This window comes from Dama dama, chromosome 2 (assembly GCF_033118175.1).
Source record: "Dama dama isolate Ldn47 chromosome 2, ASM3311817v1, whole genome shotgun sequence".
Taxonomy (NCBI): Eukaryota; Metazoa; Chordata; class Mammalia; order Artiodactyla; family Cervidae; genus Dama; species Dama dama.
The window spans coordinates 14,743,272-14,759,163 of record NC_083682.1 but is presented as its reverse complement, the minus strand read 5'-3'; the positions used below and the strand labels follow the sequence as shown (position 1 = coordinate 14,759,163).

At 53.8% G+C, this 15,892-nt stretch overlaps 1 protein-coding gene across 1 annotated transcript in view; it reads left to right on the top strand.

Moving 5' to 3' along the window:
* ST14 (ST14 transmembrane serine protease matriptase) overlaps positions 1–5,863 on the top strand; it is a 37,335-nt gene extending 31,472 nt beyond the window's left edge. Inside the window, exons 17-19 of the mRNA XM_061166596.1 lie at positions 4,450–4,724; positions 4,950–5,086; positions 5,226–5,863. Coding sequence (XP_061022579.1) covers positions 4,450–4,724; positions 4,950–5,086; positions 5,226–5,387 — 574 coding nt within the window. The 3' untranslated portion in view covers positions 5,388–5,863. The remainder of the gene's footprint in view (positions 1–4,449; positions 4,725–4,949; positions 5,087–5,225) is intronic.
* The last annotated feature ends 10,029 nt before the right edge of the window (positions 5,864–15,892 follow it).

Genomic DNA, 15,892 nt, shown 5'->3' with positions numbered 1-15,892 from the left:
TCTAGGTGAGGCAGGAGCAGGACTGGAGGGGTGGGGCTTGGTAACGGAAACACTAAGTGTTTAGTGGGAGACCCTGCTTGTCCGGCGGGCCCTCAGTGCCTCTCCTAAAAGCCAGGCAGGCAGGTCTCATGTGTGCCCATCTCACAGAAGCAGAGGATCAGAGAGGTAAGGATATTTGCCTGAGGTTGTACAGCTCTTAAGCAGCAGAACCAGATGTAGCCCCGGTGTGTGGACTCCTGAGCCTGAGCGGTCAGTGTCTGCAGGGCGGGATCCCCTCTCAGGGCCCTCAGATCCACGGCCCAGCTCTAGGCTGCCAGGCTGCCATGGGCAAGTTTTCTGAGCCTGGGGCTCCTGGGGACTCATGGTGATGCTGTGACTTGTAGGCTGAGAGGTGTGAGAAGGAAACACGAGGGTGATGATGAAGCGCTGAGCCCATGCTGGTGCCCGTGCAGACCCGAACCCACCCCGGGGAGGGTCACCAAGCACGTCACTGGGCCGAGCTGGCCTCTCAGGGTGTCTTAGCGGGAGCAGGCGGCCCGGGGCTGGGGCTCTTTGTGCCTTGGGTCCAGCCCGCCCAGGCCATCGGCTGTGGGAGTGAGACTGAGGGCTCAGAGGGCCCCCCTCCCTCAGGCCTTTCCTGCCGGGCGCCAGCCTTCCAGCCCTGGGCAGCTGTGGGAGGAGGGGACCCAGGGTGATGGAGGAGGGTACCCAGGCTGCCACGGTCACCCTTTTGCAAAAAGAGAGAATGAGCACCATGGACTTTTGGGACAGACGGGGCCCGCAGCAGGAAGTAGGCCTGTGTCCAGATGGTGGGGCCTGACAGATGCATGTGCTGGAGGGGTCCCAGAGGCCTGTGGGGGCTCGGGATCAGCGGTGGTCACCGGGCCTGGCTGGGTGGGTGAACGTGGCCCATCTTCTCACTATCATACTCCACACCACTCTGGGCAGAAGTGAACTGCTTTCTTCTCGGGGTGGTGGGAGCCTACTGAGGAAAGTTTAGAATGAACTTATCATTTTGGAATGTGGACAACTTGCAAAGACAGGACAGAATTCACTATACCACCCCCCACACATACTTTCCCTTGATGTTATCGTGCTGAGTTTGTCAGCTCCGAGAAACACACAGTTCCTTACTAGAAACTCGCCTGGGGGCTGCCCCAGGGCTCCTCTCCCGCCCCCCCACCTCAGGTGCCAGTTTCATACCAGTGTCCTTTCTGCAGCAAAAGTCCATCCAGGTGCCCCCCTTAGCGTCTGCTGCCCTGTCTCCCCAGTCTCCTCTGTCCCAGACCATTTCTCGGTCGTCTTTGTGTGTTTTTCGTGACCTGGACTGTCTGAAGGTTGGTGGGTGCTGACGTTGTTCTCATGGTTAGCCTGGGGTCATGAGTGTTTGGAAGACAGCCATGTCTTATCAGCAGGTAAATGATGTCACCGTGGCTGATCGCTGGTGATGCTCGGCTCGGTCATCTGGTTCAGAGGCTGATGCCAGTTTCCTCCACTCCCTCCCTGGATCTCCCTCTTCTGGTCTCTCTTCTTTGGAAGTGAGTCAGTTTGGCGTTGTTCTGTAAGGAGGATTTGTCCCTTCTCTCCTGTGTGTTTATTTAATCATCTGTTTATGTGAGCAGGGACTTGTGTGTGTATTTTGGGTTGTCATCTGGTACCGTGTTGTGTGCTGTCTCTTGATTGTTTTGGGGCTGGCCAGTGGGAACTCTCCAGGCTGGTTCCTGGCTCCCTTTGACATGCCCCCCACTTCTTTTGTTCTTCTGAGCCACCTCCGTGCTGACACTACTTGGTACTCCAGGCTCATCTTGTATTTTCCTGGTCCAGCCCCAGAACTAGGTATTCCCCTGAGAAGAAACCAAGATCCAAGCACTGCGCACCCCCTTGGTTACCACAGTCCTATTTCAGCCGGGTGAGCTGGGAAGTGCTTCCTGAAGCACCCGCCCCCGGGCCCTCGCTCCCCTGCTGCATCTTCTCATTTCTCGTTTCCTTTTCTTTCATCTTCTCCTGCTCAGCAGTCTCCCTTCTGTCGGTGAATGCACTCAACACCATTGTTATCACTGGCATGGGAAGACACAGCTGAAGTAGACTTGGTCCCTGCTCTTACAGGTGTCCCTGGGTCGGGGGACAAAGTACACACATGTGTACATGTGACATGTGTGAGAGAGGCTGTCGAGGGCCCAGTGTGTGTGGTGTTAGAGCTCTCCTGAAGGCTGGGGAGAGTGACCGCTGGGGAGTGCCTGTGTAGGCAGGGTGTCCAGTCTGGTGTTGAAACGTGAGGGTGTTTGTCACTGGACCAGATGACTCAGACCTTCCAGGTAAAGGCAGGGCTGTGAGCAGGGACAGGCAGGGGTGAAGTATGCTAGGACCTGAAGTGCAGGTACTTTGCACACATTTCTAAGTCAGCAGGTGACCCCAGGCTGTTCCTGAGAGGTAGCATCATGTGTCAAGAGCACAGGCTGCTGGGTTGAGTCGGTGGCCCATGACCACTTTGATGGGGTGTCTGGGGATAGGATGACTTAGCATGTCAGCCTCTGGAAGAGTGCTTGTTCTGGTTGACTGGTCGACCTCTGCTTTTTGACTCAAGTCTCAACGGAATGGGTTTACTGCACGTGTTTCGTGCTGCTGTCTAAGCTGTCGCTGAGTTACCTCTTGATGCGTGACCTTCTTGATTCTTTCCCTGTCAGCCATCCAGCCCGATGTGCGTGTGACGGTGCAGCACGCAGTGTCGCTCGCTGCCTCGGCACGACCAGCGTTCTTCATGACCTTGCAGGGGGCTTCACACTTTGTCTTTTCTTCCCCTGCTTCTTTTTCTCTTGTCTTCTGGAAGTTCCAGGCCCTCTCTGCTGACTGACACCAAAGTCTTCTCAGATTCTTTCTTCCCTCAGATACTATAGTCATCCAGCGTGCTGGTCACATCTCAGCCGTGCTTCCCGAGACGTTCACATACACCCTTCTGAGCCATTTCCCAGTTAGGTGCAGCCATCATGGCGCTTCTGTCCTAAGCACAGCCACTGGTCTCCCCCAGGAACAAGGAAATCCTCCCACGTCACCACCATACAGTTATCACCCAGAAACGAGTGCACTGACATAGCAAATTAGCTGGCATATGGCCTGGTTTCTGATTCCTCCAATTCTCCCGGTATTGATAGGTTTTTTTAAAAAGTCTAGGATCCAGTCAAGGGATATGCTTTGTTTTAGTCATTAGTTTTTTTGTTTTTTTTTTTAAATTTTTAATTGGAGAGTAGTTGCTTTACAATGCTCGTCTCTTTAAGTCTAGAATAGTCTCTCCCAGCCTTTTAATTTTTGTTCTTTTATGGCATTGCATTTTTGAAAAGTCCTCGCTGCTGTTCTGCAGAATGTCTCTTGATGTGGATTTTCCTGGTTGTTGCTTCATGAGGAGAGTTAGGTTCAATATTTTTTTGGTCAGGAAACGCTGCACAGGTGATGTGTTCTCAAGAAGTACACGAGTCCCCATCAATGGAGGACCGTTTGGAGAAAAGTCTGATTCCTTGGTTAGGGTGATGTCCACCAGCTTTCTCCATTATCAAGGTACTTACCCTGTTGGTGTTTTTTGTTGTTTAGTCACTAAGACATGTCTGACTCTTTGAGGCCCTATGGACTGTAGCCCGCCAGGCTCCTCTGTCCCTGGAGATTCTCCAGGCAAGCATACTGGAGTGGGTTGCTATGCCCTCCTCCCAGTTCAAGTTCTCCTCTTCTTCCACCTCTGCCTGCTGGCATCTCCCTGTCTCCCAGCAACAGCAGGGTCTTGTCCTTATGGGTTCAGTCCTCCTATGTGCAATGGTTAGAATTGCTGCATCCCTCTACCATCTACAAACCTGGGAAACAAAGTTCCATCTACTTTTCAGCTTATTTGGTACTTAAAATATGTACCGCTGCGCTAGAGAAGTACTTGGATTGATGTGCTATTTTCATCCTGCTTACTGTTGTTCAGTCGCCATGTCACGTCTCTGGATTGCAGCACGCCAGGCCCCCCTGTCCCTCACCATCTCTCAGAGTTTGCCCAAGTTCATGTCCATTGAATCGGTGATGCCATCCAACCACCTCATCCTCTGTTGTCCCCTTTTCCTCCTGCCCGGACTCTTTCCCAGCATCAGGGTCTTTTCCAGTGAGTCAGTTGTTCACATCAGGGGGCCAAAGTATTGGAGCTTCAGCTTCAGCATCCAATGAATATTCAGGGTTCATTTCCTATGGGATTGATTAGTTTGATCTCCTTGCTGTCCAAAGGACTCTCAAGAATCTCTCCGGGCAGGAAGGGTAGGTTCATAAGAAGGGAGATATTTTTAGTAGTGAGATAAGAGTGTATTGAGAGAGGGCCGCAGGAAGGAAGGCCTCAGAGCATTGTCTCCGAGTGGGTGCAGGCTTGGGGCAGGGCATCTGGCTGGGGTCCTGGCTCAGGCCTCCCTCTCGGGCCCTCGCTGCCCGCTGTAGGTACTCGGAACACAGCGTGTGGACGGCCTACCTGGGCCTGCATGACCAGAGCAAGCGCAGCGCCCCGGGGGTGCAGGAGCGCGGGCTGCAGCGCATCATCACGCACCCGTTCTTCAATGACTTCACCTACGACTACGACATCGCGCTGCTGCAACTGGACCGGCCGGTGGAGTACAGCGCCACCATCCGGCCCATCTGCCTGCCCGCGGCCGACCACACCTTCCCCACCGGCAAGGCCATCTGGGTCACCGGCTGGGGCCATACGCAGGAGGCCGGTGAGTGGGGGCCGAGGGTCTGCTCCCTCCGCTGGGATTCGGGGGCTTCGTGTCTGTGCTTCTGTCCCTTCCTTTCCCACACGCCTTCCCAGGGTTCCCCCCCACCCCCCGGCGATGGTCAGGACACCCTGACCACTGTGTCCGGCTCCGCCAGCCCTGGACCCGGGTCCTGCCTCCGTGGCCCAGCTTGGCGAGCTGCCCATGTCTGCCCTTGCTCCTCGGCAGGCCAGGGGGCTATGATCCTGCAGAAGGGCGAGATCCGGGTCATCAACCAGACCACTTGTGAGCACCTGCTGCCGCAGCAGATCACCCCACGCATGATTTGCGTGGGCTACCTCAGCGGTGGCGTGGACGCCTGCCAGGTGGGCGTGGGGCAGGGACGCAGGGGGCGGGGGGACGCGTGGGGACGTGGGGTGGGGGCGGAGCTGGCACGGTGGGAGCGGGGTTGAGGGTGGCGACCAGGGTGGAGGCACGCCTTTCCAAGGCCTGCTCTCTCCGCAGGGCGACTCCGGGGGCCCCCTGTCCAGCCCGGAGGCGGATGGGCGGATGTTTCAGGCCGGCGTGGTGAGCTGGGGCGAGGGCTGCGCGCAGAGGAACAAGCCCGGTGTGTACACGAGGCTCCCTGTATTCCGGGACTGGATTAAAGAGCAGATCGGTGTATAGAGGCGAGGTCCAGCCGCGGTCACCCCAGGTGCACACCTGTGGGCCGAGGACTGGATTGCTCCGCACGACCCCGCCTCGGGCCCCGGAACCCAGACTGTGAACTGATCCCCGAGACTGCGGATAGGGGGGTGCTCTCTTCCAGCTCAGCCTCGTAAATGGGGGTGGGGGTGGGGGGTAAGACCCGGCTGTGCGAGGAGGACCCGGCTGTGCCGGGAGGCGCGTTGGAGGACGGAACCTCCCCGCTCCAAGCTGGCCTGCTTCGCTTGGTCTGCCTGGAGCACGGAAGCAGCTGTCGTGTGGCCTCTGGGACCCCTCGGTGGGGCTGGTGGCGCCCCCAGGGTCGCAGTCTTCAGGAAGCCCAGGCCCGAAGGCCCTGGACGTCAGCCGGGTCCAGGATCAGAATGTCTTACCGGCTCCCAGGGTGGGGTTCACTGTGTGTATTTGTGTGTATAAGTAAAACACTTTATTTCTTTTTAGGTAATTTTTTTTCTTACTGGACTTGATGGGCTCTTCTAGCTCCACTAGCAAGAAATTGGGTTTAAATTCCCCTCAGCCCAGATCCTAAAGGGTCGGGCTGAGAGCGGGGACCACAGTACCCCGTGACCTACCCAGGGCCAGCAGGGGGCTATGTTTCTGCTCTTACCCGAGGTTCCCCAGACAGGAGGGTGGGGGGAGGGTGTGAAGCACCCCAGGACAGGAGCCTCAGCGAAGTCCCAGGTGGTGAGGATGCTCCTGGGTTTGCATGAGCCCTCGGGCGTCTCCTCTTGCCCTGTAAAGGTGGTTGGCTAAGGGAGGGAGGGGGAAAGTGTCTGTTGGAAGCGGGTGGGGACATGCTGCCAGGTCAGGTATCTGGTTGCTGGTCTGGGATTCCTTAGGGTGGCAATCAGGAACAGAGCTTGGAAAGCCACCAGATACCACTCAGATGATGAGATCAAACCCCAGAGCAGAATTTAAATATTTATCACCTGTGCTTACATCCTGGTATTACCTAGAAGGTGGTCCAAAGAGTCCTTGCACAAGATGACGAACACGGGCACTGACGCTGGGGAGGGACGTTGTCAGAGAGGTTTTGAGTGAGTGGCCCTTCCTCTAGGCCTGCGGGGTGGCCAACCTCCTCCCCGGGACTAGCCCACTGAGCTCATGGCGGATGGAAGGAGGGTGAGCTAACTCTGACAACATCAGGAAAAGCAGGAGCAAGCAGGCTGTGCCTGAAGGGAGGCCTGGGTTTAGGTTGTCTTTAAGTTCAGGCTGTCTGCACCACCCCACCGCCCACCGCAAGAGAGAGGCTGAGGAAAGAGCAGCCTTGAGCCTTGAGTCTCAGGTTAGCACTTGAGGAGGCACTGATGCTTCAGGGTCTGACATGCCTACGGCAATGCCTGCATTTTGGTGAAAACCCCCCAGCTCTGAGGATTTCAGTCTGTACCATCATGTTTTCCCCTCTCTGTCTTCAGAGGGTGCACACTCCCATGTCATCACTACCCTGCGCCTGCATCTGGGAGACTGTTCAGTCTGTCCTTTGCCCTCACTTCCAGCTGTTTCCTAAAAAGTCAGGGTCCAGACTGTTTCCAGGCAAGGTGGAATCAACCCCATTGTCTGTCTGTTCCATTGTCTCAGAACCTTCCAGTGGGAGGGCTGTGTATTTTCCTGGGGTGCAAGCCCAGCTCGCCCTTCCCCTTGGCTCTCTGCTTCCCTCCACCACATGCTTCCTTCACCTTGAGGTTATCAGCATTTTCCCTGCCCACACCCCTGTGGTCCAGAATAACTCAGTCTCTCCGCCAGACCTCTCTGCTGGAACTTCATACGGACTTGTTTAACTCGAAAAGGAAACTCTTCTCCCCTTAGCCTGTGCTCTTTTTCCGAAGAGCTGTGTGTGGTGGGGGTGTGGAGGGGGGCGGGGGAAGGAGGCTGGGGTGGGGTGGGCGAGAAGGACCAGGTCCAGAGAGAAGGGTGGGGAAGGTCTCTCCATCTCTCTCCTGTCAGGGACCACCAGCTCCCAGGGTAAACAGGGCATCCAATACCTCTTTGAATTTCATAACCTAAGTACTGTCCAGATAACTAATAGGGCAGGAAAAATGTGTACAAACAGACTAGAGAAAATTGAAATCTATGTTTGAAACACGTGACTTGCAAGAAGATGGTAACAAGCTTATTGATAGCAGAGGGAAGATGGAGAAGGAAGTAGTCAATTCAACAAGATTTTGCCGAGGGCCGGCCTGTGCCCTTCGTGACAGGGGAAATGGGCAGTGGTAGGTTGGGGGTTCACGTTCCTGGGAGGTGTGGGGTCCCCGGATCTGGCCACCTGTCTCCTGGGCCTATGCTGGCGGCCTTTCCGGGTGCCTGGCAGGATGGCTGTGTGCCTCCCCCACTGTTATTTGGTGGGATAATAGCTGCCTGAGTTTTAGAACTGAGAGGACACCTCCATTCAATCTCACAGCTGGAAAGAAACTCAAAAGTCTGGTCGGTAGGAACCTGCTTAACCTTGGGAGACAGACTTCCAGGTACGAGGACACCCACGTCCACACACTTGCCCTGCTGGGCGTCTGTATGTCTCCCACTGCTGTCCGTGCGGGGGTAGGGAGCTGCTCCCATGGTATCTAGGAGGGGTCAGTAATAAGGGGCGTCATGCGCTGAGTGCTGTGTGTGTATTCCATCACTGCTTCCTCATCAGAGCATCTGCTTCAGGGTTCCTCCGAAAGAAGAAGAATCCAGACTTCCCTCATGGTCCAGTGGTTAAGAATTCGCCTTCCAATGCAGGGGATGTGGGTTCAATCCCTGGTTGTGGAACTAAGATCCCACATGCAATGGGGCAACTAATCCCACGTGCTCTAGAGTCCACACACCACAATGAAAGATCCCATGTGCTCTCCTCAGTAGCTCAGTCATGTCCAACTCTCTGCGACCCCACGGACTAGCCTGCCAAGCTCATCTGCCCATGGGATACTCCCGCCAAGGATACAGGAAACTGAAAGTGATAGTCACACAGTCGTGTCCAACTCTGCATTCCTATGGACTGTATAGTATTCCCCAGGCCAGAATACTGAAGTGGGTAGCCTTTCCCTTCTCCAGGGGATCTTCCCAACCCAGGGGTTGAACCCCACTCTCCCGAATTGCAGGTGGATTCTTTACCAGCTGAGCCACAAGGGAGGCTTGGAGTGGGTTGCCATTCCCTTCTCCCAGGGATATTCCTGACCCAGGGATCAAACCTGAGTCTCTTGTATCTCCTGCACTGGCAGTCACCTGGGAAGCCCCCATACTTGATCTTAGCCAAAAGGCTGAGAAATGACTATGACCTGATGTGGCCAAATAATTATTTTTTTAAAAAAAGAAAAAAACAACTACATTTAAAAAGAAGTAGAGAGAGAGAAAAAAAAAAAAAAAGAGAAAAGAGGAAGGATGAATTCCAGCCACTGTGTAGTAACGTCCTGCACTGCCTTCTGGGAGCAAGGCACTCCCCACCTGAAGCCTCAGGGATCCGGGACCTCTTGCCCGGTGATCAGCTCCCTGGCTCAGGCACACGTGGACGAGGTCAAAATGAGCTAGCTGGGCTCTGGAAGGGCTCCTACAGCATTTAAAAATCTTTCCCGTCCCCATTTCCTTGGCCAGCCCCAGCAGCCCCTGGGTATTTCCTTCTCTCAGGGGCCAAACCATCTGCTTTTCCCTTGTCCCCCTGCCCGAGGCTAGCGTGGACTGGAGGGAGAAAATGTTTCCTTGAGGTCTCGCCTTTGGGCAGCTAAACAACATGTTCTGACCTGTGATTCAGAAAGATCAATTATTCTGGCCCCACTTTCCTCCCTGGAGCCATTTCTGCTGAGCGTTGGCTGGCTGTGGGGGAAGCTGGAGCAAAAGGAACAGAGACCAAAAGTGATGGGGCACCTGGGCTTGGAGGAGAGCCTGGAAAAGGGGGGCTGACGGAAAGCCAGCTGAGTCCAGGAAATCCCCTTTCTCAAGATTCTTCCGAAGAGCGAGCCACGAAATGAGCATGTGTGAGGGACAGAAGTACTTCTGGTCACCAATGACAGGGACTTTCAACCAGGACCTGGGGGAGTCTCACCCCTAGAGCTGAGAAGACGGTCCATCTCATTCTAGTTTAAGGGCTTTTGAAAAATATGTGAGTGGTTAACAGTCTGAATTGTCTTCACTGGGTATTTATTGTAAACAAAAGCCTTTTGATTAGGCTTAATAAATATTTTGTAAGTTTGGGATTTCCCTCATGATCTAAAGGCTCTGTGCTCACAAGGGGCCCAAGTTCAATCCCTGATCAGGGAACTAGATCCCACACGCTGCAGCTAAGAGATTCCATGTGCCGCAGCTAAGACCTGGTGAACTTAGCATGGTGCAGCCAACCACATGCGTACATATATATAGTTTGTAAGTTTGGGTTAAAGGCAGAGATTTCTTCCACCCTGGGGCCCATTCTAGGTGAGGGCAGCAGAGGGCACCCACGCTCTGCACGTCACAGGTGCAGTGGCTGAAGCAGCCACGTCCAGAAGGAAGGCGTGGTGGGCAACTTCTCTCCATGACCCTCTCCCACCCAATTCACGGTGAGTCTCTCGCGTCCCTGTGTTGCAGCAGACGGAACCCTGTGTTGCCAAGTGTGGGAACACCACGTGTGGGCCCCGTGAAGGCAGCCTTCTGGGGGACCGTGCTGTGCTTCCTCTTCCAGGCCACTCACTCCAGGATGTGAACTTCCCGGGCAGTGGTCCCCATGGGAAGCCCACCATCCTGGAGAGGCTGGCAGACGCTACCTCTGCACGTGGCGCCGCCTCGCTTGGCAGACTCAGGCTGGAGCAGGTTTACGGGAGGCCCAGGGGGTTTGGGATCGTCACTACCATGGGGATGCAGTATCCTCTTTTCTTTCTTCTTGGGGTGGGGGGGGGATGAGTAGAGGGCCCACAGAAGCTCCTTGGGTGGCCTTTTACAAGGCGTGGATTTATTTCATCCCACTTAATGTATCTGTGTTTGGGAAGATCCTCTGGGAAAGGAAATGGCAACCCACTCCAGTATTTTCGCCTGGAGAATCCCACAGACAGAGGAGCCTGGTGGGCCACAGTCCATGGGGTCACAAAGGGTTGGACACGATTGAGCGTACATGGATAATATGTGGAAATGGTCCTGTTGGCCTTTTCTCCCTGGGGCTGTTTTCTGACTTCTCGGTCGTGTTCATATCAAGGTCTGGGGAAGTTGCTGAGGAGCTTCACTCCTCCACCAGCAGCTGGCATCACCTGTGGTCCATCGCTGAGGATGAGAGTGAGAGGCAGGAAGCGTGCTGAGGTCACACCTGTTACAGGTGTTACACCTATTTTTTTTTTTTTTAACTGTGACCAGATAGATTATCCCATGAGTCCATTTTCAAGGTGTGCATTTGTCCCTCCTGACCGAATCTTTCCGAGGACACTGACCTCTCAGTGTGTGCCAGGCCTGCTCCAGGCGGTGGGGGGCCAGAGCTGCTCCTGCGGTAACTGGGGAGGAAAGTGAGGCCTGGGGAAGTAAGCGGCTCAGATGCCCATACACCTGTCTGTCCTGTGTGTCGGTCAGCGGGGGAGAGGGGGTGGAGAAAACGTCAGGAGGCAGGAGGCAGAGCTGATGGCTTCATGGAAAACTTACCAGTGCCCAGCAACTCACAGATGAGGTTTTGGCTCTGGAAAGGTCTTAAGCACATTTGTTACCACATGTTCCTGTCACCCGAGATTAACATTATCTTGGACTCAGTCTGAGTTATGTTCAGACTTGACCTCCCCACATATTTCTCATTCTCCTTGGGATTAGTGAGCCCCTTCTATTTGTACTTAGATTATTCATGAGACTGCATTATAGATAAATTCTGGGAAGCAAGGACCAAACTTTCACATCTTTGCTGAAAACAGATTATGCTTATGTAATGTACTTGGAGTGACGTGTGGGCAGCCAGGGAGAGGCCTGCATTCCAAGGTGCTGGAGCCCAGGCGCTGTGGGCTGGGCCTGGGGGGGGGGGGGCATCTGGCTCCGACTGGGCACACTGAGCCGCTAGGTTTTTCCTTTGCTCTTGGCTCTGTTCACCCCTCCACCCTCACTTCAGTCTACACTTTATGGTGGGAGAGGAGCCAGAAAATCCGCTGACGCACACATGACAGCTTGGGTAAACTCGGGACCAAGCGAGCATCCAGGTGGGAAGGGATTCAGCACGTTGGGGAAAAGCCTTCCACACCTGGTGCATGCAAACAGAGGCAAGTACACGGCTAGAACTGTTTCGCTCTGGAATGGCGGCTGTTGCCAACAGAAAGGTAGTGGCGGCAGGGGGGCGGTGTCAGCTCCCGTGGGGGCACAGAAGGGCTTCTGGCCTCACGTGTTTCAGGGGTGCAGGCTCGGGGCCCCAGGAGGGAGGGCCTGGCGGCAGCCCTGGCAAAGGGGTGCTGGACAGGCAGGAATCCTGGCACGCAGCTCTCCAAGGCCACGGGCAGACCAGAGCTGCAGATGGACCCTGTCTGAGGTAGAGAAGCCGGCCCTCTTCACTTGTCCTTACTTTGTGTTTGTGTATGTGTCTATACATTTGCTTTGTGGCACTTACAACATGCAAGACAAAGTGAGGCCTTCTCCAAAGCTGACCTGTGCCAGTCTTTCTCCTGGGACCATGTGGAAAGCCCTGCCACGTCAGACAGTGGATGTGAGCTCTCACAGATGGCATATGGTTGTACCTGGGAGGCTGGGGGTGCTGTGGAACCCCAACTCTGGCTAGAAATTGTGCATGGATGCACCTGGCACATACTCAGCAGGACTGCACGCATCAGTGCATGTTTCTGCATTTAAACCTCCTCCTTGCCCTGGACCTCCCTCTTGTACCTCTTCGGGGGGGCAGTAAGATTGTCTGGGCAGTCACGCATGTCTGCTCGCCTGTCAGGAGGTTCTTGAGTGGAGAGCAACTGTATTACAAAAGCCACCTCCCATCTCCTGGGTGAACGGGGATTACACGCTGGCGGTCTACACCTTGTTTCTGGGCCGTGTGCGTAGGAGCCTGTGTGCAGTCCATCTTGGCAGGAAAGGCTGCACCCGGATATCTGACACATGCAGAGGTCTCTTAAATGCCATCTTAGATAGAGGCCAAAAATTTGGATTGGAGAAGGAGCTCAGCTGCGTTAAGATGTTACATCTACAGCTGCTGCCATCACTGGCCTTTAAGCTCAGTTTCTAACTCCGAGCAACCCGTTCCTTGGCCTGTGTTGGGGAAACAGACTTCCTCTGAGTTTGTCCAGGAAAAGACATCACACGTGGAAACGTCCTCTGTTCTCAGTTTCCCTTTATAATCTCCTGGCACAGCCTTTGCTCCTCTGGCTTCTTCCCAGAGAGACGTAGGTGGGGAGGAGCCCGGCCTCCTTCCTGAACAGGCCGGGCAGCACCCCTGACCTTGGTGACCCCCTGCATGCAGCGCCCTGGCCCCCGTGTGCTTGGAGCCGGCTCACTGGCCATTTGCTCACCTCGGCCAGCATACCTCAAGTTGCTCCCCTGCCCACTCCCACACTTCATCTTGTTTATCGTTGGCCAAGCCCCTTCCCCCCCCAAGATGATGAGCTCCACGAGGGCAGGGTCTCTGCTGCGCCGTTCCATGCTGTCTGCAGTGCCTAGAACAGTGCCCTGTGCAGCAATCTGCTTGAAGGAAAGTAGACGGAATGTAGGAAGCAGAGCGAAGGGGAACTTTCAGCCCCAGCAACCTGGTTCAGCAGAAGCCAGGCTCTGCTAGAAGAGAGCCCTCCAGCTATGTAACTTTTCTTGCAGGACTATTCTTAAACCTCTCCTCACCTTCACTCTGAGCTCAGCTCTGGAACCCAGCTCGGAACCCTGCCCGACTCTTACTGTCTAGGATACAGAGTTCCTCCTCAGGAACAAGGGGAGTCTGCCTGAGAACTTGACAAGGTCAAGGAAGTGGCACTGTGAGGGCTTGAAAAGGAGCATCTTGTCCACTGTCCAGAGGCGACACATGTCTTCAGATCCCAGGCCCAGGTCTCATCAAAGCCCTCCTTAGACCCCTGTCTAGCCCCTCAGGGCCCCCTCCTCTGAGTGCTTCCCTCAACTACTGACGTAACTCTTCTGTGATCTCAGCTCAGCCTGTAAGCCCTCTATCCTACTCCACACTGGTTCATCTTTCTAGAGCCAGCTCTGATTAAGCTCTCTGCCTCAAAATGGGTGATGCTTCTCTATTTCCTACGGGATTCAGTTCAGGTTCTTAAGACCTTCTCTGATCCTACCCCAGTCTGCTTTCCAACATTCAATCCTTTCGGGGGTGCTGAACCGCTGTCACCCGTGGACACTCCCCGTTCCATGCTCAGGGCCGTTTCCCGTGCCCGCCCGCACCCCCCTCCCCCTTCTACTCACACAAATCCTAGGCCTCTTGACAGGGAGGGCCCTCCTCCACATGTCCTCTCTGAGCCCTCCAAATCTGCAAAGCACATGCTCTGGTGGTTCTCTCAGGGCAGTTATCTATGAGTTTTAGAATTCTTCAAGTCAGAAACTGTTAATTCCTAAGGTCTGAGGCTTTATTCAATCAACCGCGGCCCCAAGGACACCTTAGTACAAGAGATGGGTAAGGGCCCTGTCCTAATGGAACCAAAACTAATGGACTGCTTTTAAATCCTCAATTACCATTGTAATAGAAGCATAGGATGCTCTGTGAACCTGATAGGCAAGTCCCAAGCCAGTGCAGCTGCGGACTTGATGGATGAGTAAACCCGACAAGGGGAGAAAAACGGCAGGACCAGCGTTTCAGATAATTTGAGGAAGTTTTGGTCAGGCTGATGGCAGTTGTTCTGAGGATTATATCTGAAGTTATACTCGTTGCCTGGGAAATCCCACAGACTGAGGAGCTTGGGCTACAGTCCATGGGGCTGCGGTCGGACACGACTTAGGGATTACACTGCCTACAGCCTCACATTTCAGACCTTCACTTAAGGATGAGTAGGCTTCTGATGTATATGGTGAAGTGGGAATGGAGGCAAGCTACCGGGTGACATGATTCTTGGCATTCTGTCCTAAAGTTCCCTGGTGAGCATAAAGTTACCTGTGAGCATTTCCTGGAACATTCAATTATTCAACATTTTTTGAGTTTTACTATGTGCTTGGCACTGCAGGGGATATACAAATAGAAGACACAGTCTCTGACGTCAAGAATTAAGTCAGCTGAGGAAGACAAGTAATAAATAGACAGGACTTATTATATACACCCAGTGGCTACTATACGCACACTGTGTGTCCTGGGTGTTCTTTGGAAGGACTGATGTTGAAGCTGAAACTCCAATACTTTGGCCACCTGATGCGAAGAGCTGACTCATTTGAAAAGACCCCGATGCTGGGAAAGATTGAGGGCAGGAGAAGGAGCTGACTGAGGATGAGATGGTTGGATGGCATCACTGACTCAATGGATATGAATTTGGGTGAACTCCGGGAGTTGGTGATGGACGGAGGCCTGGTGTGCTGCAGTTCATGGGGTTGCAAAGAGTTGGACAAGACTGAGCAACTGAACTGACTGATATACACACTAGGCACAGTTCTAAGCATTTTACATATAATTCATTTTAATTCTCACAATCACCCCATGAAGTAAGATTACAAGATGATGTGATTGAGATGTGGCTTGTTGGGAGCTAAACAAAATCTAAACAGGAGGGACCGCATCCCCACACTGGAGGAAGATGAGAGTAGGGGCTGAGGGGTGGGTTCTGAGAGCAGGTGAAGCCTGATCTGTGCTGTGAAGTCCAACTACAGCTATCCAAGTTCAGCAGGCTGGGCCATTTCCCAAGAGAAAAGAAGGCAGATTTGAAGTAGAGCAGTGACCCAACTAAAAGATGACGCCAGATGGACCAGAGTGGGCCTGGCAGGAGACAGGGCTGTTTTTGTTGCTAGGCCAGCAATAACAAAGGCTCCAATTAAGTACCAGCAGTAGGGATGGAGAAAATAATAGATGTTATTACCAGCAGGGGTGGGAAGGAGAGTCCAGAGGTGGTATTTAGCTAGGTAAAAGCACACGTTATTACAGAAGTTTACATAGTACAAGGTCACGTGCAATTGTTATACATCACAAGAGTAAGTTAACCTGATTCTCCTTCAGAACTAGGCCCTGGCATGAAAGACAGAAACACCCACTTCCATAACTGAACTCATGTTTTCTGCCAGCACTGCCCAAGGGATTCTCCCCAAATGCTACTGCCCCGAAGAACTCTGATGCTGGCACTGACTGGGTCAAGTTCTTGGCGTCTCTGCCCATCACTGGGCCTGGCAGAGCACAGAGCTCTGTCAGCTCAACACCTCTTGGGCTCCAGCCCTGTGGGAGGTTTCAGGGTGGACCTTATGCCTTTTCACAGTGGGTAGGAAGGGTGCCAACTATCTGTGCAGGTCACATGTTTGTTACTATGCCACTGGGGCTTTGAAGACCAAGTCACTCACAGTGCTAGCCTTTTATAAGCTGTAACACATACTGAAAAGGAATCTTTGATCATCCTGCAGGTAGACTTGTTTGCAATCAAGAATTGTTTCTGGACAAG